Raw genomic sequence first — 22,989 nt, 5'->3', positions numbered from 1 at the left:
GACACCCTAATAATCGATTCTTTGCCATAGCTTCAAATAGGGAATTATCGATAATCGATCATTCACGCTTCGCCATTGGAACAAACTTTATTTGCCGGAAAAGTTGCAATCCTCGATTCATAGGTGAGAAAATCTGAGTAGATAACTATTCGCGCCTGAAGGTAGTTAATTTTGCCTACATTGTTATTTGAAGGCGTTTTCAAATCATCAGCGTATTTTTCGAATCGGCAGTGATCCGACGAATTCCCGCGGAGAGCTTAAACGTATATCGACAGTGAAACTACCAAACCACGTATCTCGGTTTGCGACGTCGCAGACTTCCTGTCATACTTTATTTTTTAAATGAAAAACTACTTAACGTCTAGTCTTGAAAATTTCTGTGATTTTTCCTCTTCGTGCGGAGAAAATTCTGTGAAAATTTCAAGGAATGATATTGATTTGGTCTACTTCAAAAAAATAAAATGCGAGCGTAGATTTTTAAACACCGCAAACGAGATACGTGGTTTGGTAGTTTCACCGTCGATATATGACGTATATAAGAGGGGGAAGTTGCAGTTAACGTTACGGTGCTTACGGAAGGGTATCCTTAGAGTACGAACACACATAGTTACACTTAGTGAAGAGCAGGAAGCTTGAGCTTAACGGTAACGCATTTTGAAAAAGATTTGCGTATTTTGGTAGGATTTGGTATAAGGATCAGCCGATTTGAAAATCTGAGAAATTCCAATGAAACGGAAAAACCACAGGCAGCTTGCTTGAGATTAATTATTGAGTATTCGAATAATTTGGTGTTGGGCCTGTATCAGTTTTACCTTGAAAGAATCTTGCAATTCGCACCCAAAAGACGTATGTATATTCTGAGAATATTTGTCGGTCATAGCGCCTAGTGGGAAAAATACGATGAAGGGTGTTTTGGAGGTGTGAGAACTTAACGGAAGGAGGAGCGAAAAGAGAAGAGGTGGCCATGTTGGTTTGAATGGCTGACGTTTACGAGTGCGTACAGATAAATGATGGGTGGTGAAGTTGTGAGGTTATGAGAGCTGAACTCCGCGGAAAAAAGGTCGGCAAGGCTTACAGGAGTTTTCGTTTTGGGGCAGTCAATGGATCAACAATCAACGCTCACGCTATCATGTACTATTATTTGACTTGACTGCGTACCCAATATTGAGCTTATCTTGGTTTCTCGATTAAAATTGAACCCGGCCCTCCTAATGAAAAAAAAAAAAAAAAAAACTAGCGGCTCCATTAAGTAGTAAATCCACAGGAACGCTAAGGAGGAAGAGTTTCTTCTGAGTTAAAAATAAATAAACAAAAATGAAAAATCAGGTGAGACCTCTTAAATCCCCGTTGTTTTCTTGGTGAAAGCACAAAAGAGTATTTGTGCACGTTTTAAAAATAAAAAAATTGCCAATGCAAAGAAAGTGCTGCAATATTTTCTAGGGACGGTCATGAGTGAAGATAGGGGTTGCGTCAAAATTTTGAACTGATGAACATTAAGATAACGCACTTGATAGCCTCTACTTTTTCATGCGTGATTTCAGGTTTCAATGCATCAAATATTTTCACCCGTTTTTACAATTTTTAAATCCTGATCAATATCTTCGCTCACAACATGTCAATGAGACTGTTCAACAAAGCTCCTTCGAGAGAATTTCTTCTCAATACTTAAACAATGAATAATTGACCAGTCATTTATATACTTTTTACGGTATAAACGCAGTAAGATTAAGCGACTAGATGAAGCAATAACTTTTAATTACTTCATGGATATGTGCTCTCAGAATGTGTAATGTTCTTTTGCCTCCGTTCGTTTTCTTATATCTTTCTTTCAAATTATCCTTATTTTATTAACTGCGACTAGAGAGAAAAAATGTGTGTCCTTTCCTCGGTAGCCATCATTTCAAACTCGGTCTGAGGAAGAATTTATTCCATGGAATTACCTTATACTCTTCGAACGAGGGGATGATACGAGAGGAAAACTTGGTGAACTTATCGAGCGGTAAAAAGAGTTGGAAACAGCCAGCATGATAGAGAAATTAGACAAAATAGTTTCAACAAGAATAGGATACAAATCAGTTTGACCGAGAGAAAGGAAAAGAATTGAACTTGACAAAACTCAAGCAATAACGTTCCTCTTGTTGTTTTCTCCTTTATTTTCGTTCTCTCTCGTCTTTTTTCCATATTTCGTGTCCCTGCTATTCCTGTTTTTCTTGAGAATATTTTTCTTGTAGACGAGGTAAGTGGCGAGGGAGCCCAAGTCATCGTTTCATCGATTTCCCTTCCAACCTCAACCACCCGTCAACAATCCGGAACTTTCCTTCCCAACCACCGTCCTTCTTCTTTTATTTATAGCTTTCATATACATCTATTAGTTAAATATGTCTCATCAATATCCTTTAATATATTTTTGTGAGTCATTTTATTCATTCTACCATACCTACTTTTCACTCAGTTTTTATGGCCCATTTATCTTCAGTTGCCCACTTTTTTCGTTCCACCACTTTTATCTGCTCATATCCCTTCGTTCACATTCTTCCCTCCCTTTCATGCGGGCACATTTCTACGTGATTTACCTCATAACTTTAAATCATGCAAACTCCCTTTTTTATTTTCTTTTTCTTTCGTATGTTCTTTTTTTTTTTTACCAAAAACGCCGATCAGTATCCAGTATACATGGGATCAATCAACTCTCGTATGTAAAGCTCCTCGTAAATCGCATTGCGCAGGAATGTGAGTGGTTATAAACGATGTGATTTGCTTTAAAATAAACGGATTTAATACAATTGCATCGTCCTACTTCGAACTCTTGTCTCCGTTCAGCACTAAACTAGGTCGTTGGTCGGTAATTGATTTTTGTAATTAAATCTATGATTCGTTTTTTTGCGCATCTTGAATGACAATGAGCTTTGATGACAATGAATGATTATTTTTTCGCAAAGGACTTCCTCCAGCAAGAGCTCACTAAACTAGCGGATTGGTTTATTACATTATCATGAATCATGATATTAGTCCCTCTTTACTCCCGTATAAAAATATCAATTGAACACGTATTTGAAGTATTTTCTATTAACATAATCGCTCAAAAAATACCTCCAATGATATCGTTATTGGAAGTACATTATTCAACTTGCTAAATGATTCAGTTCGTACGACGCACGACAGAACTCGTGTAACCCAATTGAATATTTTTCATCACGTAAATGAAGGTAAGCTTTACACGAGGAAAATTGAAAAAATTATCGTAAAGAAGATAGGAGTAGTAGTAGTATGATACGTTTATTAAAGGCTCTATTTGTATTGCGACAATTTCCAATGAGCTGGAGTCTTTCGAATGGCCCAATTTTCGTGAGCTTCACAGTCGAACTCATTGTGAGTTGGGTGAATTTTCGGAGTAATCCGTGAGCCACCGAGTCGATTTGAGTCGGGCTGTTTGCTTAGCCCGCCATTTTCAGGAGTTGAACTCGAACGAGTGCGCTGCGAGTCGGAGAAAAGTTGCAGAAAGAATCTATAAATTGATTCAAACAAAAATAAATGAATTATTTCAACAAACAGAGTTACCATGACAACCAGAATTGATGTAGAATTCATTAGTCGACTCAGTGATGTCAAGCCGTAGGAGAAAGAGGCTATTGTATATGGATATAATTATGTATCAACTCGGCATACATTTAAATTTAATTTACCGACCCGTCCTTATTTTTCTGCGCCTCCTCTTTCTCTCCTCCAGTGGTGTGGCGTGCTTTGCGATTCATCGATTGATCTGCCAATCAAACCATGAAAAAGGATCGATGAACAGAGTGGTCGCAACGAACACCTTTATAATAGATTCTATACCATAGCTTAAAATAGGGAAATATCGAAAATCGATCGTTCACGCCTCTCCTCTGAGCGATTCCTGAAGCTTGCCTCCCCTTCACCCCCACTCAATCAGGTCCTCGACCCTCGGGATGGAAACTTGAAAGTAGAATTTGGTTTATTTTTAACCATTTTCATAAAGCGTTTCACTCGTTATAGCGTTTCTTTGCTGGCTCGGTCGTGAGCAAACTATGTGAGAATCTTTTCTCAGTTCTCTGTTACTATACCGGTTTTGTTGAAATCGTGCCTTGAACTCACTCCTACCCCACCGTTGCCATCTCTGCTCCTAGTCAACCTTCGAAACGCCTTCTTGCCAAGTTTCCCCGTCCATTTCGCAGAGGTTCCTGATCTGCAAAGAAAACTCGACTGTCTCGTTCAAGGTACACAGTAAGGAAAAGGAACCAAAATCTTGTTTTCTGAGGTGGATCCAACAATTTGGCAACACCGGATTTCTTCCATTTAAACCTATGCTAAATGATCGATTCTTGTCGAAGCACCTGGCCCCTCCAAGAATCGATACATTTCCATAGGTTTAAATGGAGAAAAGGCAATGTTGCCAGTCTGCTGGATCCGCCAATGCTTGTGTTAATATTGGAAGTAAAACAAGAAGTAACACAAGCTGTTGGTTGATTTTTTGCAGGTGAAACAATTGATTGTGATATCGAAAGCTAATGCTCGAGTTGCGGAACTTTGAAAATTGAGAATTAGATTCGGCCGCCAGGAGGTTTTCCTTGATTTTTCGAACCGATAACGATGAGTTACATTTTTCAGAGATCTCAACCACTGATAAATATGTGAACAGCTAACTCGTATTTGTGAGATAATATTTTTAGATTTTTGGCAACGGTGTGGAATGACGATTATGCCCCCCCCCCCCCCATCCAATCTCTGAAAAATTCTCCTAGATCAAAGATAGAGGGAAGTTCCACCGCTTGTAACTTAATCAAGCTAAGATCTTAACTTTCGAGGCGTATCTCTTCATTTTTCATTTTCGGAATGAGGTTTGGTGTCAAAATCATGTTGGATAAACTAATTTGATCCATTGTTTAGTCCTCCGTTACCGTCAATGAAGAATCGGTTCCGCATGACGGACCCAATCTATGATTTCTCTTTCCCCTACCCTCTAAATTTGCCATTCCTTGCTGGAAGTGAGTGTCCCTTTTCTTTCTCATTAAAGTCGCAATCGCCCATGCTTAGCCTGAGACCTTGCAATGTCTCTTATTAAACTTTTTCCATCAAATAGAAGTTTCTTGCTCTCAAGTGGTCCGACAAAGAAACGGAATCAAGCTGCTCAGCCTGATAGAGAACTATCGGCAAAGTTTGAGGAAGTGCAATTCAGCATAAAAATCGAAAGCACAATGCCATGATCATGAGAAGAGGATTGAACATGTAGGCTACATTTTCCGATAAGGAACGAATATTTTAGGCACTCGTCAGAGCCAAGTATAGCGTAATAAGTATACTACCCCAGTCTTTCTCTTCACCAAAAAACAAACTGAAATAATGCGACTTCCTGTTTAAAATTCATTTTACATTTTCAATAACTTCCTTTCAAACTGGAATCACTGAGAGTATCTGGTGTAACTTCCTCTAGGCTCCTCAGTTAACAGAGAAAAAAACATTACTAACAGAAGAACGCGATATAAACCAACTGAGATGCCTTTCCGAAAGATGAAGTCTGCAGTCGAATAAAAACGGAGCGCTAAAACAATGGAAGGACAGTCCAAGTTGGGTTCGAACCCAACATGCAACTATTCTAACTCTGCGGTGGGCCGGGTTGCATACCCTCGACTTTGCAGGCGGAATCTGAGATCTGCCCACGGCTTTTCCGTTAGGGCACAGGTGCTCTAGTGTTTCCTCGATTGTAACGTCTGTTCTGCCGTGCTAAGGAAGAACGCCGTATGAACATTCGAGAGTTGTCAAATTTCCATAGCTTCAAATCGGGGAAATATCGATAATCGATCATTCACGCTTTGCCCTGACATGGATCGCATCGTATCCTATCGCGTCGAGCGCAGGCCGTCGGCAGACCTCAGATTTCGCCCGCAAAATCTAGCGTATGCAACCCGGCCCACCGCGGAGTTCAAATAGTTGCATGTTGGGTTCGAACCCAACATCGCATATTCTTCCATTGTTCTTTGCGTTCTTTTGTGTTGAAAGAGCGTTCCGTTACCTACGATGTCTTTAAAAAGGCTTTCATTCTATCAAAACGCTACTCTATAAACATTCTTAGTTCATTCACCTGAACCGCAAGCTAGTAGAAGTGCACGTGGCATAAGGCAAATGCAAACTTGCTATTCGAATGTGGAATTTAAATGAAATCGATGAATTAGATAGAGGCTTAAGATTCTCTATCGTGCTTAACACTTTCCGCCATTTAAATGCAGTCCCATTCTATGCGCAGAAATGAAGATTGATGTTTTATGAGGGGAAATTTGACAACGTGCGAATGTTCATGCGACATTTTTCCTTAATATGGCAGAGTTGACTCCTCTCACTGATTTGGTTTTGCTCCAGTTGCATGCAGGACAGGGAAGCCATATGTTGTTCCATATTGAAAAGGAAGAAAATAATAATTTATGAATTATATTTTACTTTATGATACAAATGAAACTCTAGAATTAAAATTAAATTTGAAATGAAAACTTGTCTTCATGAGAAATGGAAAAGAAATTCTTCGACAAGCGGGCCCCTCCGTTACCAAAAACTTCATTCTTTGCTGCTGGCGAGGCGTGAAATCGATTATCGATATAACCTCATTTGAAGCCATGATTAAGAATCGATTATTAAAGTGTTCCTCGCGAACACCCTGTTTATCGATCGTTTCCCTAGGTTTAAATGGTACATCAATCGATATATCTCACAGCACGCTACGCCACTGTCTTCGTTGCCAAACACGATCCAATTACTTACAATTTTTCGCAGTGGCGTGCTTTGCGAAATGTCGGTTGATTTGCCATTTAAACCTATGGGAAAGGATCGATAAATAGGGTGTTCGCAGCGAACACCTTAATAGTCGATTCTTTGCCATAGCTTTAAATGGAGAAATATCGATAATCGATCATTCATGCCTCACCACTGATTTTTCGTTGAAAGAGTCAGCCTGCAAGAAGAATCAACAGAGCACGAATGAAAAAAAAGTACCGAAGTCGGATGGTTAAATCCTTCCTGACCCCGACTCCTTGTGACAGAAGGAGGGGATTATTTCAGTCACGAATCGCAGGAAAAGCTCGAGTCTCTTTTTCCCTTTCGGTTAAGAACAATAATTGTTGTTTAGAATAAACGGTTACCACAAAAATCCCAGTCTCAATTAGGTGGCGGTCACGATTTTCTTTTCTGCCTGTGACTTCCCACTTCCCTACTACCTCCCTCTGACTTATTAGGTTTGGTCGTGCGCGCGTCATATTCGATCATGACCGATTTTTCGAGTCTCGGTGTCGCCGGGAGCAAGCGCGTTTTGATCTGCCATTTGGACGTATTTCTGTCAAACGGAACTATGTGCATTATGACGTGAGCCCTGTCATGCATATATTCTTATGGGTCTCAGGGCTCATGTCGTAATGCACATAGTTCCGTTTGACAGAAATACGTCCATTTCAACCATGGAATAGGATCCATGAAGAGGGTGTTCGCAACCAACACCCTAATAATCGATTCTCTACTATAGCTTCAAATGGGGAAATATCGAAAATCAATCATTCACGCCTCGCCACCGATGTACATAGATTCTTTCTCATAGGTACAGGGTGTCTACAAGTCCGGAATTTCCGAAAGTCCGGAAATAGTACTGTTTTTTTAAGGGCGGTCCGGAAGTACTGAAAAAGTGCGGAAATTCCGCAAAAGGTCCGGAATTTTTTTATTTTTGTCATTTTTGTCGCAATTTCGAATTGTTGAAATTTTTCTAATTTTATCAAATGAAGGTACTGAAAAAGTACGGAATTTTTCTGTTGGAGGAGGTACTGAATTTCTTGAGAATGTACTGAAAAAGTACTGTAAAAGCACTTGTTTTTGACCAGCCTGTTTTAGTAGACACCCTGTAAGTAGCAATGAGAGAGGTTGTGTTATTGTTATTGTTATTGTTTGGATCTAATTTAGTAGACGTGTTATTAAACCCTAAAAAATCGTCGCGAACTCGCCAACAAAAATGGCTGCGATTACCGTCATCTCAACATAACTGACCGATACGTCATTGTGACGTCTTTAATGAACGTAAATAATTACAAATCAAGATCCCAGCGCCCGACCAATATTCCTAACAATCGAAGAGTTGTTGGGCAAATCGTTGGGCGTTGTTGAGTTTAACAACGCACCTGACGGAAAACCCCTACGATGACGTCATCACTAATATCTTTTATAATGAAGGCGTTGATTTGTGATTTAAATTCGATCTGACGTCCGTCATCGGACGTATTGCAAGACTTAATATTGAATTATTATCATCAATTATGTTTAATATGTTTCTGACGCCAATGACAGAGGTTCCGCTAATGTGCAATGAGTCCTAAAAAAAGCAAATCAAATGATAGAATCATAGCAATATGTACTAATTGACAACGGTGGCGCTCTGACGTCTTAATTGGACGTATTTCTATCAAACGGAACTATGTGTATTAAGACATGAACCTTGAGACCCATAAGAATATGTGCATAACAGGGCTCACGTCATAATGCTCATAGTTCCATTGGATAGAAATACGTCCGATTCAGTCCAATTAAACGAAATCATATAAAAGCCTACCTCGCTGTCTTATCGAACATTCTCTCAAGTCCGTGGTTTATATATAGTCTGCATTTTGTAGACACAGCTTTGAATTAAAAGCACTTCAATTGTGGTCAACTCTGCGCCAAATTCAAAGTACTCAGTTATGGAGAATAGCTAGATTGTTATGAAAATATAGAGCACGAACAAAAACTTTGATGATATTACAGTTCACGAGTACGGCTATCAGTGGCAAATCTAGCCTGTTTCTTGCTGCGAAGGCATTTTTAAGAAATAACTGTGAACGTCTCTGTCGCACCACAAACCTTGGGGCTCGACGGCTTGTGAGGCGTATGGTTCGACAGAGAGCAGTGGAGGTTAGGAGTCGTAGAGCGCGAGGGAGTGCTAAAAGCGACCTATATGTACAGTATGTATTGTGAACATGGGGGTGAAAAACATCGATTTTAAAACCTTTCAAAGTAATATTTTTTTTTTTTTTTTTTCTTTGATATTTCCCTATTTGAAGCTATGGTAAAAGATCAATTATTTAGGTGTTGACTGCTGGTCTTTTTCAGATCCTCCCTTTTATTTTGGGCATCCCGGAGTGAAACACGAGGGCATGCGTACAGGTGACACTGGAAACGGAACAAGTTCTCATTAGCGAGTTAAGATTATTAAAGTTGCTTTTGGCGTGGGCCCGGAAAAGTTCTTAGCCGTGAGCCGGCAAGTTAGGCTGCGCTGTCATTTCGAGCCGAGCGGAAGGAACGAAGGAACTTGGCCGGAAATGAAGGGAAGAGGTTGCGCGTCAACGGAACGTAACGCATATGGATCCATGAAAATTATGAAAGTTTCCAGGCAAGCAGGCTGATATGCGCAACGACCGTTTCTATTGAGCGCTTTGGCTTTGGTTCGGATAGTCGAGGCAAATACTGTAGTTGAATTGGTATTTCGTGGCCGCATGAACCACTTTCGGTTTACTTAACCGAACTTTTTCCATTAAAGGGCCGCGGTAGGAATGCGCGGAGAGTGGTGGAGCCGAGAGGGAGCAAAGGGGGGCGGGGAGCGACGGAGGGGGAGGGGACGCAGGCGAGGGGGGCGGAGAGGGGAGAGGAGGAGATAGAAGTGAAAGCGCGCAAGAAGAATAAACTTGTGCTGTATTTTATTAACAGCAGTTGAAGTTAGCTCTTTCCAAACATGGAACCCCCTTTTGAATAGTATTGATTATAAATGCATTTCCCATTGCAAAAGCATAGAAATGATCCTTTCTCTCTCCTGCTTTCGGAATCTCATTTTGCCTCTCTTTCTCTCCCCCTCCCCCTGCTCCCTGCGCAAAAGATCTATAACAGCTATTGCCAACGCTCAACGAAGCATTGGTATGCCAAGAATCTTTCGCGCAACACTCTTTTCAGCTGGAAACTGGTTTGCGGCTTTTGAGAAGGCATTAATCTAATTTCACGATGAATATATGCTAATTCCGTTCCGTGTATGCCGTATTATTCATCCTAATATTTATTGTTCCTCCAACAATCAATATTTATTCTCGCGCATATTTCAGATTCAGAGACGTCACAAACTATCTCAATCATCTTTAAACGCATCACGTCTGCCCTAGGACCCTTCAGTTTATGTCTTTTGCCACCAGCGGGAAATATTTTCACCACGTACATCTAGTCTTAAATCAACTGCCATGATTTTAAAGGCATCAAGTTTGAGGTTACTTGCAACACTCATTACACACGCACTCATCCTCATGTTACCTTTTTTCTCGATCATCGGGTGAATTTTGTCACTAAAAAATAGATTTTGTGACTTGAGCCAACTTTTGATCAGCTATCGGCTCGAAGATGTGAATTAAATATTGAAAAGAACTATGCGCACCCGTGGGAATGAGATTTACTGTTTAAAAAATTTAAGGGAAAATTAAACATATTCAGTCTCTATAATATACTCTTGAGACATAGATTGATGAATTGCACCATCAGCTATTTTGAAGTAGGTAGCAAGCGGAAAATAATTGACACGCTTCTTGACCGCGATTTAAACCAAAATTTAAGCACTTTTCTTTAGTGGCGGTTTTATTCAGTTCTTTAGCTCAGATCAAAAGTATTGATTCAATGGTCTTTGAACCCAACATGCCGGATTTTCTTTTAATTATAGGCGACGGAGCATTTGCACTTATTTTTTTTTATTGCTTCCTGAGACTGCTGAAGGAGCTGATTTTGCAGTATTTTTATACTTTTTTCTAATTCGGGGAGTAGTCTAAAAATATATTCAAAAGTGAGAAAATGCCCCGCTCAGTAACGTCACTTGGCGGCATTTTACATTTTTTTTTTTTTTTTGTCAAGCGAAATAGTATTCAGTAAGTACATATTTACAGAAATTGTAATGTGCGTATCTTATTACTAATTTGCTTAGGTGATGATAGATATAAGTTATATATAGTGATAACATAATGTGTATGATAATAAAAGAGACAAGTAAAGTAAGGAGATAGTTAATAAGATAATAGTATAAGTTTAGGAAATAGGGTCAAGAGTTTGCTTCCGGCATTTTACATTCAAACACATATATTTTAGCAGATCAGATCATATTGTTATATCTCCTTCCAATATTCGTTCTATTTATGAACCACGGGAATCCTTGCGTTCAGTTCATTCCATTCTCCAATTAAGCACGACAAAACTTCAGAAACCTGCAAATTCTCCAACGAAAGGGAGAAAGAAGTAAGGGAATTCCTTAAATCTTGAAATGTGTATTCTAACAGCTTCTGAGAGTTGGTGAGTCCAACTACATCATCGACCAAGCCTCACATTGGGTGGGAGTATGCCTCGTGGAACAAAGGAGTACTGTAAGTCGGAGCCGTTTGATCGATGCATGAAAATAAATAATCCGAGACGCTCCGGCCTTTGAATCTTCTCCGCGCAAGTTAAATATTGATTTTTCAACTTTTCGTCGAAAGCTGCATCCACTCACTGGTAGAAAAATGCATGCATCCTCCCTGCATATCCCTACACTCTCGTTGACATCGTCATATTTATTGTCTAAAGACCTACAACTTTAGAGAAACGACGTGACAAGCTATATCTTGGAATGCAGCCAATTTTAGTTAGGAATAAATTGCTTGCTTATGTTTTTCGCAACCGTGTAGGCTCTTTTTGCCGTCAATCTCTTTCAGCGGGAGTCGTGTTTTTCCGTGATATTCATTGATCAGATTTTTTAATTATACTATCATCTCGCTGAGATCATGAGCACATCCTACATTTTGAAGGCAAAACTTCTATCGATGTAATGTGTTTCGAAAACTGCTTTGAAGTAAAATTCACGATGATAAAGTCGTCCCATATTTTTCACACTTTGTCGCCTAAAAGTACTCATCACATAAAACGATTATCTAAGCCATAACTACTGAAATATTAATCAGTCCTGGTTTTTTTTTTTTTTTTTTTTTTTTTTTTTTTTGCATTTCATAAATTTTTAAAAAATTTTAAAATTTTTTTAAGTATGCTCATGTATCATTCAAATTTCCAGTAACATTTGTTTTTTTTGTCTGTTTTTGCTTTCAGAGAAATAGCGAAAATATAGATTTGTCACTCTCAGTACCTCACAATAACGGATTCTCAAATATGAATGACCAAGTAAGTTTAAATTTGATCAATCACGAATTTACGGCATGATTCATTTCTCTAAGAATTACTATTGATCTAATGTACAGTATAAATTTTTGTAATCATACATCATTGTTGACGTCTTGCTCTTATTAATTTTGGACTTGGCCCGGAGAACGATCACTTTAACCGATGAGTTTCCGTTGACTATCCGATGAGTTTCCGTGGATTATCCGATGAGTTTCCGTGGATTATCCGATGAGTTTCCGTTGATCATCCGATGAGTTTCCGTTGCTTATCCGATGAGATTCCGTTGATAATCGTAAAAAAGGACGGACATTTTCCGCCCTGAATGTTAACCCTTTTTCACATGATATTGGCACGAATAGGCAACTGGGATTGAAGCTGTATCTTTCATCCATGCTGGCGCCGGAGAGGGTAGTAGGGAGGCGGGGGCAGTTAAATACAGGCGCGCGCACATACAAAATTATCTCGCACGGCATCCAATCTCCATCACTCATGTTATAACTCGCGCACTGAGCAGTCAGTCCTCCCAAGATCAATCAAAATTAATTTTGGAGCCGCCAACGGGAAACTGGAGCATGGAATTGAGTCATCTCGCAGATGAGATGGGAAATAACGGCAACTGACCCCTTTTCCCGTGAAATTTCAGTTTTCTTAAGTAGCATTTTTTTTTTTAATTGCCAAGCGGCCAGGTACCTATTTTTTCAATCTAGACGAGAATAGATGCTAACGTCCGAAGATAATTATCTTTTTTTATTGCTTTGATTATTTTTTAGTGTTACACTGGAACCATCGGAATACATGTAACTATAGCTACGACAGCAAATGAGTGTCAGTTACCAAAACTCCCCAAGTATGTTTTTTTTTTTCAATATCAGAAAGGAGTCTAAAATCAGCCAATATTACAGATTTCTTTTAAATTTATGGCGATAATTGGATAGCCCATAATTTTAGATTTTTTTATTTTTTATTTTTTTTTAAATAAATTTTTAGCCCAAAGTCCCAACAGTCCCAACAACCTTCTCACTAAAGTAAACTAACACCTCAACTATTCAAAATTGTGCAAATGTTAGCTATAGACGAATTCCCTCAGAATTTCTTGATCATAATGTGGTTTAGGTACTCCCTTAAATTTACCGAAATTCCAAAATCTAACTATTAACATTTGAAAATTACTTTCTTAGATTATCATATGTCACAAAGTTGTTTCCTTCTTCCTGTTTTGCGGGGTCACTGAATTACTATATTTTCTTTTCTTTTTTTCGCCTGAAGATATAATTGCCCGATCTGCCTTATACCCTCATACTTAGCACTTATCTTTTTTCAAAAATTAATATTTGATACGTTTTCGTATTATTGACTCAATGCATGCAGTATAGTTTTGCATTCACACTACAGCGTGTAACCTCTATAAACTTTCATCCGCGGATTCAATGTAAGAATAGCAAATGACCAAAGCAACAAATCAAGAGCAAAATAGGAATGAGTAGATATGAATAACGGTCTTTGAAATCATGAATTACAAAGACTTAAGTATAAGAAAACAGTTGCTGACCCAATTCACGGGACGAGAAGATGAAAGTTTCGGCATTGCCAGGCGGCCAGCGGTTTTGAGTGATTCATCCGGTTCTAATGCCAAGTCAGGCTGAAAATAATCATTTTAAAGAACTTCAAAACATTCCGAGCACCATCAGGTGTTCAAAAGGCTTCACAAGTGTTTCTTTTTTCAATGGAAACCCAGTGATCACAGAATGACTGTTTCGGTATGACCCCTATTGGATATGAGGTAAAGCAATTCTAGGGCCCAGCCCTAATTTCTTTTTTTTCCGTACGATAAAGGCTAAATCCAAGGAAAATTCCTCAGTTAAAAAATTATGAAATGAAGTCACTTAAGTTCTTTTACAGTCAGGAAAAGTGTTCATAATCTTCAGCGTTTAGAGTGTTTTGAATTTGCACGCTTTACTTTTCAGAGGTAGTCCGAGGCAGGTGGAGCGAGTAATCAATAAGTATCATTTTATAACCATTGGAGTCATCGAAAGATGCTTTTCAGGGGCCGTCCCTAAGTTAAGTAACGCTGTGGGGGGGGGGGGGGGGGTTCGGGGTCGAGGAGAGTATCACGCCATTTTGTTCTGTTAAAGGATAGGGACCTACGTCACAAAAGCGCTACAAAGAGGATGGAGGTCTATAATGCCGAAAAATGCGTTACGTAATTTAGGGACGGCCCCTCACCTGTTGGCTGAATCCGTATCAATATGATCGAAACTAAAAATAACTAGTAATATCTGGGCCCAAGTATGGACATCATTTGTTCTAATGGAGAATTTGCAGATGTCTGAAATTTGAAGAATTCCATGTCGAAGTGGAAACTACTGAGTGAACTGAACACGAGGATACCATTGGTTCGTTAATCTAGCAATTATTGAAGGAGATGTGACGAAAATATCTAATTTGCTGAAATACATACGATTTAATGGGAAATGCCGCCAGATGACGTCACAAGGCGGTGCATTTTCTCACTTCGAAATCAAGTTTTGGACTAAATCCCATTACAGAAAAAAATTGTAAAAAGTACTACGAAATCAGCTCTTTAAGCACTCTCAGGTGAAACAATAAAAAAATTGCGTGCAAACTCTCCATTTCAGCAATGAGAATAAATTAATTTTAACGGAATAATCGCGACGCACGCACGCATTTGACGTAGATTCAGAACAGTGCATCATCAAGAGATCGCAAGTAAAATCCGAAAAAACTGAAGGTCGAATCGCAATCCGGAGATATTGTCCCTCGGCAAGGAGAGAAGTAAAAGAAGGTGAAAATAATGAGGGTTTCCTCAGCGGGCAGAGTGTTGGGATGTAATTAGAGTGTTGCACGGAAGCTTTAACGATGTTTTCGCGGGGAGGAGGGGGAGGGGGGAGGGGTCGGACTCGAACTAAAAAACGCATGAAAACTAGTGTGGAAGATGACGATGACGATGATGCTGACGACACGGCAAGAACCGACGATTCAGGCAACACAGGTTGAGCTGCATTGTTACTGGCGAATGATAGAGTGCATTGGCTTTACATGCATGTCAACATGCCAGATAAAAAAGGGCCTCTTGAAAAAGGGTCCGTAAAAGGCTCAGCAAATAAAATACGTTGCGACAGCTTCAAGGGGGCAGAGGCGGGGGAAGGGGGGGTGAGAGAGGGAGAGAGAGACAGAGCCAAAGCAAGAGCTTGCAACAACCAGGCTCAACCACTAAGAAACCTGAATTGTAAAATACAAGCCATTGTCTGAGCCAAATAGACAGTTTAACGATTGTTGATAAAGACCAACATGAAGCGAAACAATGTAATAATTTAATTCAATCCCTTCGTCTATCTTGTATTATTTTAATCCGGCCCCGATCATTTCTTTGCAATGTTCCTTTCTAGAACATTTTATCAATTTATTATATCTATATGCTCCTTGCCTTCCTGACGAGCTGTCCACCGGCCGCCCCCGCCTCTCGTTCGTTAATATATCAGAAATTAATTTAAACTCCGTTTGACCGAAGCAAGCATTTTTCCCTCCTCATTGTGCTCCTGCCAGAACCCTTCACTCCTTCGCTGTCAACGCGGAGGAAATCCTATTCCATCCGAATACAAGCCGGAAAATTTCAACTTCGTTATATAGATCGTATTCGATACATGAAACGGGTGAGATTGTATCGATATCGATTGGTTCAAAACATAAACATAGCCTCAAAAGTAAATTCAGAAATCTGAGAGAACGGATCTTTTGAAACAGATTTTTTATTCTTTTGAGTACCGAATGCCAATGCAAAGTGAAATTGTCAGGAAATTTCTCATTTTCAGCTTTTCTAATTAAAATCCTTACAGTTTGGTTTGAGGTTATGTTCTATTGTTTTGAACCAAACGATACATCGAACCGTTATCGAATACGGTCTATTCCATCCGAATACAAGCCGGAAAATTTCAACTTCGTTAATTGCACCATCGATCGCCGCAAAGGCGAGGCGTGAATGATCGATTATCGATGTTCCCCCATTTGAAGCTATGGTAAAATATCGATTATTAAGGCGTTCGTTGTCAACACCCTGGTTATCGATCCTTTTCCATAGGTTTAAATGACAGATCAATCGATAAATCGCAAAGCACGCTTCGCCTCTGGATCGCCCCCCTCCGCCTGCCCATCACACTTGTATCATGTCTTGGTTGAAATACATCCTGTTTTGAGGATCTATTTTCATTCTGTGTGGAGAGGAAAAATGAGAGCAACTTTAGTCTCACGACGCTGCTGCAGAATTCATACCGTTTAATTGCATCAATGTTTTAAACACAACAGCGTTAACAACGAAGGTATACATCTACTTACTAGACTTAACTTGACAAGCAAGTAAGTTAAGTGTTTAAAAAAGTTAACGTGCATCGTTATTTCTTGAAGCGATGAAAAACGAATAAACTACGTCGTTTGAATTTTCCAAAGAATATTTTGCAGAGGATGAAGAGAAATCTGTGAAAAATGTGCGGAGTAATGTAAATCAGTTTCCTTTTTGTAAAATTAAAATAGAACAACAGCAAATCGAGACACAACACGCGTTCTTCGACTTTGTCATCGTACTTAAATTTAATACTGATGTTAGAAAGGTCACACGATGGGCAACATAGCGGAAACGGAGCATACAGGCGCACAGCGGTGGAAATCTACTCCCAGTACTGCCGTGCTAAGTACGAACACTGTATGAGCCATCAGACGTTGCCAGATTTTCTTCTACAAATCACGAATTTCAAGGAAAATTTGTGAATATTTCTTCTCCAATTTTTCAGAGGACTTTGTTCGTAAATTGATCTAAAAAGCCTGAAAATTTCAAGGAGAAATATTCTTAACTTTCTTCAAAATAAATATTTTCAAAGAAGAAATTTGGCGACATTCGAATGCTTGTACGGCGTTTTTACGTAGGACGGCAGAGTAGCGCAAACGTATGATGATTCGCTTCCCTGGATTGATCCATTATATTTCGAAATTTCTGGATTCAAGTTTATAGGAAGGACAACACAGGAGGAGAGTTGCGCGCTAGTTTCCTGCGCCCCTTCAGCACGTCAGTAGGAATACGGGGAGGTGGGGTGGAGTGGGGTGGGGAGAGAAGCTGCGGTGCGGGGAGGAGATGGGGAGGGGAACGCTAGAAAGTTTCATTTCTAATGAGCCCCCCTTCGCCCCACCGCATCCCCAACTAGAGCTTTAGTGTTTGTTTCATTAATTATTGTTTTGATAACTCTAAAACTTTTAATCAGTTTGTTTTGTTCAACTCCTTTTTCCTCCCCACCATCCGAATTTCCTCCGCTCAACCCTGCACCCTTCGCCGCCCCACGACACGACCCTTTTCTCTCGCTGCCATTTTTCCATCCCGTCGCTTATTTTCCTTTGTTTCCTCTGCTTTTTTTCCTATCCGCACCGATAAAACAAATAAACAAACGATATGTTCATTCTTCCTCATTTAAATTTCTCGGTGCCTTTGGGGCCGTCCATAAATTACGTACGTAACGCTCTTTATCGGCATTTTTGACCCCCCCCCCCCCCCCTTGTAACGATTTTGTGACGTAGGTCCCTATCCGTTAACACGTAAAAACAAAATGGCGTATCGTGCTCCTCGCCCCCCCCCCCACCACTGCGTTACGTAATTTATGGACGACCCCTTTCCTACGGCTCATATTCGGAACATCAAACAGACGAGATTGTATCGATATCGATTGGTTCAACACGTAAACGTAGCCTCAAAAGTCAATTGAGTAATCTGAGGGAGCGGGTTTTTAGTATTATATTTTCGATTCCTGTGAATACAAACTGGTAATGAAAAACGAAATCGTTAGGAATTTTCTCATCTTCAGATTTTCCAACTTTAAATCGTAAAATTTTTGTTTGAGGTTATGTTCTTTTGTTTTGAAGCAAACGATACATCGAACCACTATCGAATACGATCCATTCGATCTCTGAGTCACTATCTCCTGGTTTCTCGCTGTTACCTTTGCTTTATCCAACGACACAGCCGGTAGAAAAGCGATGGATAAAGTGAAATGTTACCACGCCCGGTCACTTTCGCTGGATGTCAAAATAGGAAGGAAAATGACCCAGAACTCGGATGATGTGAGCTGAGGTCGCTCGTTTGTTTATTCCAAACCGACAGACTTCAGTTCGTCATGCGTCATTCTCTTGATGAACCTATAAAAAGATCGGCTGATTATTATCCACCAAGATGCACGTCATTCATTCGTCGAGGCGGCATTAGTTATGGAGCCTGCATTCTCTATTCTAAAGCTTCATATTGTATATAAGCAAGAGACATTTTATGACGAACAAGACAATGACTGGAATAGCTAATTCCAGGAGAGCCATTACTCTTATTTCTCATGGCAAGAGTAAAATACTTTATGCAGACTCCGAGTTCTAAAATTGTGTTTTCTCAAGTTTGTAACTTTTTAAAATTCTCATTTTACACGATGTACTTTACCTTGTCCCGATTGAATGTTTGCAGTTCAATTATTTGAGCAATTGAATTACCGTCTAGTTTGCCACGTTTAAATGTAGCCGTTGAATTCTCAATGTTTATTCATGAGTTGATAATTTTATATTTTCCTTTTTTCTTTTCCTTTTTCGTTTTTTCAAGTTATTTCTTAATTTTTTGGCCAAGAAACAGGTAAATATTCATATTGTAAATAAATATTTAATAATTTTAAAAAAAAATTACTGAGGGTGAGTAGAGAGATTCAAACTTTTTTGCACTTTCTAAGTCAAACCATAGTTTATAACATTCGACTAACCGTAAGAATTTGATCTCCACAAAAAAGAAGAATGAATTTCTTTTATCTGTGAATTTTGAGGTGTTCTCGAAATCCGGTTAAGCTAAAAACAAGACAAGAAAAAATGAAAAAATTCTCTAACTTGAAAGCTAAAAATTAAATACACATTGAAGAAAAAAAATTCGTCCCTAAACGTTGAAAAGCAGGCTGATTGTTTTCACTCGCCAAATAAAGTAAAATCGAAATTGACACACTTCCTATGTAATTGTTACAGACTTTTCATACGCCTAATTTTGGGGATGAAGATTTCGACATTCCTCACCACAACCAATCACAACTAAGTTATCAACAAAATAATGTAAGTACAGCCTATTTTTTTTTCTTTTTTTTAAATTTTAAAACGTGGCAAACTAGTCGTAATTCAATTCAACTCATTTCTCGTTTGAACTCACCCGAATTTAAAATTTAAATGTTTCCGAATACTCTTTTTTGTCTTAAATGAACACACGTGTTAACCTACTTTGCTCGTATTGATGTGCATATTCTGAAATACTTACCTGTTTTGTCCCGAATTGAACAGCTGCAAAATTCTCATGGCCTGAAAATTGCTCGGATCGACGGCGCGGCGCGGCGCGGCGGGAATAAATTGTGACCGGCATTAGACATTCGAGTCTCTCCAACGACAAAATAAAAGCAAAATAACTTTCAGAAATGCGTTTGCTTGCGTATATTACTCAACAGAAACTCGATTCCGAAAGGAAAGGGAACGAAATAAAAATAAAATCTGAAAACCAAAATTATTTTGAACGAAAACTTTAGCCATCACATTTCCAAGTTATAAGAAGCGCTAAAGTTTTCGCGAAGTATCCCCAATAAAACTGCTTCAATCTTGCTGCTGCTGATGTTGCTGCTACTCCTGTCTCTTCGGATTCTCTCCCTGTCCTCTATCCGCTTTCACCTTCCATCCTTTAATGCATTCCATATTCTTTTTCCTTCCCGCTTCTCTACCCCTCGTCCTCATCCGAACAATTTCCTCATCCCCGCGAAAATCGCAAACAAGTTTCGAAGCTTGCTCCGTCGACTTCAAATCAAACTTGAGCTACTCTTTTTTATGTGGCATATCAATTTTCTCTTTGCTTCAAAGTATCCATCCTCCTCCCGTGGCGCGAGAATTTCGTGTCAGTATAATTCAAAATTTTTCAACAAAAAGAAGCTATGCTGGGAATTTATGAAACACTTGTATTGCGAGAGGATACTCTCGAATATTACACCTTATATCTTCTCGACGAAATATATTTGAGTTGAATATGCTTCAAAGATGCAGCGTGTAATAAGAGACTCTCTGATCTAACTTTTTCAGGTTCTTCGTACTTAATTTTCTTTATACGTTCATATATTTAATAATATTGTAGAAATATTGTATATAATCAAAGTGGACACATTCGTACTTGGTCGCTTATTTTTTAATCCACTCTCTTCTTTTTTCCTTCTTTGTTAATTTCAGACATGAGTGTTGCTAAGGCACCTCTGTAAAATAAACAAATAGTAGTATTATACTGCATCTCTTCGTACCGTTTGCCGCCTTTCCTTCTCTTCCTCCTTTTTTCCAAATTTTCTTCTCCTCCCGAACATAAGTTATGATTAGTCATTAAAAATTCAATATTAAATAAGTCAGTGCAATAATGAGAAACCAGCCACCATAGTTATGCTAAAATAAATGACAGTGATGTCCTAATCTTTTAAGGCATCCACCATGGGTAAAAATACTAAATACTCTGTCTGGGGCTACATTTACATCGTGTGGGAGTGTGTATTTTTTTCCTTCGTAATTTTAAAAAATAGCTCTCTTGTTCCATTTATCAACGCTGACGGCTCAGAGAATAGTGACTGCTATTGTGAGAACATTTCATTTAAGTGACAAGAATATTCATGCGTGTTTCAAACCGTGAAAATTATCACGGCATTTCCTAGAACCGCACATAATGAAGTCAATTGTATGCTCGAATGTAGTCAAATGCATTTATCTACCCACTCTCAAAGTACTGGCATCTAATTTACAGTCGAGAAGGTGGGGGTGCATATCAAAGTCATGAAAGTATACCTATGCAAATCCCTTTCGCACAGGCACACTTTTGCAAAAATTCTATCTTTTTCTCGTCCAATTATACATTATTTATTTGAACATTTCCGATTATCCAGCTTTTGTAAATATCCATGCAACTGAACCAGGAGGAGTCACGAAATCTCAATTTACAGTGGCACAACGTTCTTTTCCGTCAGTGTACCGTGAAGGACGTGGAAACAAAAATACCTATTCCGAACAAAGCTCGGTCTCTATCAAGCTTGCCAGATTGTGGAATAAAAAGTGGATATTTTACATGGATTCAAATGGGGAAAAGTGATGAAAAATCAGCACTACTTGGCAAAAATGGCCCACATCGGCTACCGTCGCACAAATGTACAAGGCTCGTAAAACGAAATGACTTTAAAAATCCTGCAATGTATTAAAATTCTATGGCCAAAATTGTGAGCGCTATTCGGACCAGAGTTTCCAACTATCTTTCGGTAACTTTACTGAATATGAATAATTGTGCTCTACGAAATCCTGTTTTGCGTTTTTAATTACTGTCTGAAAATTAAATGCATAGCAAGAGCTGTACCGCAAGCAAAATTTCTCAGGGCAGTATTATCGGCGTTTTATTATTCGTAAAAACTGTATAGAATTGGAATCACCACTATCAGATTGTTGAATTTCACTTAAAATACATTTTCCTTTCCTGTCCCTAAATTTAAAACTCTCTTCCTTCACATCAAAAGGAATTCATTTAAATTACGGTAAGGGTGAAGTACTGTTTGAGTCTTAACTTACCATATGATTCATAGATTCCATTCAAATTCCACTTTCAAGTAGAAATTTTGCAATTGCTTTATGTCACGTTCACATCCATCAGTTTGCGGTTCAGGTGAATGAGCTAAGAATGTTTAGAGTAAGCATTTCGATAGAAACTAAGCTTTTTTCAAAAATTGTAGATATCAGAACGCTCTCTCAACTCGGAACATCGCGGAAAGCAATAATAGAACATACGAAGTTGGGTTCGAACCTAACATGCAACTATTTTAACTCCGCTGTGAGCCGGGTTGCATACGCTAGATTTTGCGGGCGAAATCTGAGATCTGCCCACGGCCTACGCGCGTTCGCGATGGATCGGTTAGATCTTCGTTACACATTCAAATGATCCATAACACGCGTAAAATTTTGGAATTTAAGTATGTTAATTTTTCACTGCAGTGCATTTTATGGCATCACTAATGTCTCCTGTTTTATTTTGTGTTCAGGTACCTCCTCATTCGCAAGCACAGAACCCGATGACAATGAATCCGAATGATCCAGGCGGGTACCCGTCATCAATGCATTTGCCTCATTCACAAGAGCACAATATGGGTTTAAGTAGTAGGTAAGTGCAGTTCCTCCAAAAATCTACCAACGTTACCTAATTTTTTGTTCCTTTTTTAGTAGAAGGAATAAGTTTAAACTCTTCAGGGGGAGGAGAGATCCGTAGGTTAAAGTCAAGGTTGAATGCATTTACCTATTTAAATATTTAAATGAAAACCAAAAAACTTCTTTCCGGGGATCTTTTAGGTTTAACTGGACTACATTTTGCAGTTTGGAACTACAACTTCTAGCCCGGTTTAAAAACAACGTATGTGCCATTCGTTTCCCTAACCACATAAGTGTTTTTCCAGAAGAGCCAGCATTCATAGTTCCAAATTGCACAATGCAGTCCAGCTATGAGTAGAGTTGCCGAAAGATATTTAATGTCGCACTGAAACTACCAACTAATCCCACTAACGCCAGACTTTATTTGCGTACAATTTTGTAGGAAGAAAACCTATTAATATGCTTGTCCTCTTTCTGCGAGGAATTTTTCCAGGAAAGCAGTACTTTCACCAATTCTTCGTTTTCATGACGAAGCAACGTAACTCGATTCCAAGGTTGCAAAATTGACTCGAACAACTTAATTTTTTACAG

At 39.0% G+C, this 22,989-nt stretch overlaps 1 protein-coding gene across 5 annotated transcripts in view; it reads left to right on the top strand.

Moving 5' to 3' along the window:
* The window catches only part of LOC109038954 (uncharacterized), a 228,798-nt gene that overhangs the window by 179,458 nt on the left and 26,351 nt on the right, over positions 1-22,989 (top strand). For 3 of the 5 annotated variants that reach the window (XR_002009658.2, XM_019054234.2, XM_072306511.1), the window contains exons 2-4: positions 12,118-12,189; positions 19,234-19,317; positions 22,296-22,414. Coding sequence is in view for 4 of the 5 variants with exons in the window: in XM_019054234.2 (XP_018909779.2) it covers positions 12,118-12,189; positions 19,234-19,317; positions 22,296-22,414 (275 nt within the window). In the remaining variant the exon portion in view is untranslated. The remainder of the gene's footprint in view (positions 1-12,117; positions 12,190-19,233; positions 19,318-22,295; positions 22,415-22,989) is intronic. The other 2 variants (XM_019054239.2, XM_072306521.1) reach the window with 1 other exon arrangement.

The sequence above is a fragment of the Bemisia tabaci genome, chromosome 1, assembly GCF_918797505.1.
Source record: "Bemisia tabaci chromosome 1, PGI_BMITA_v3".
NCBI lineage: Eukaryota > Metazoa > Arthropoda > Insecta > Hemiptera > Aleyrodidae > Bemisia > Bemisia tabaci.
Note: the sequence above shows the minus strand (reverse complement) of the source record. Positions and strands in the feature narration are given on the sequence as shown.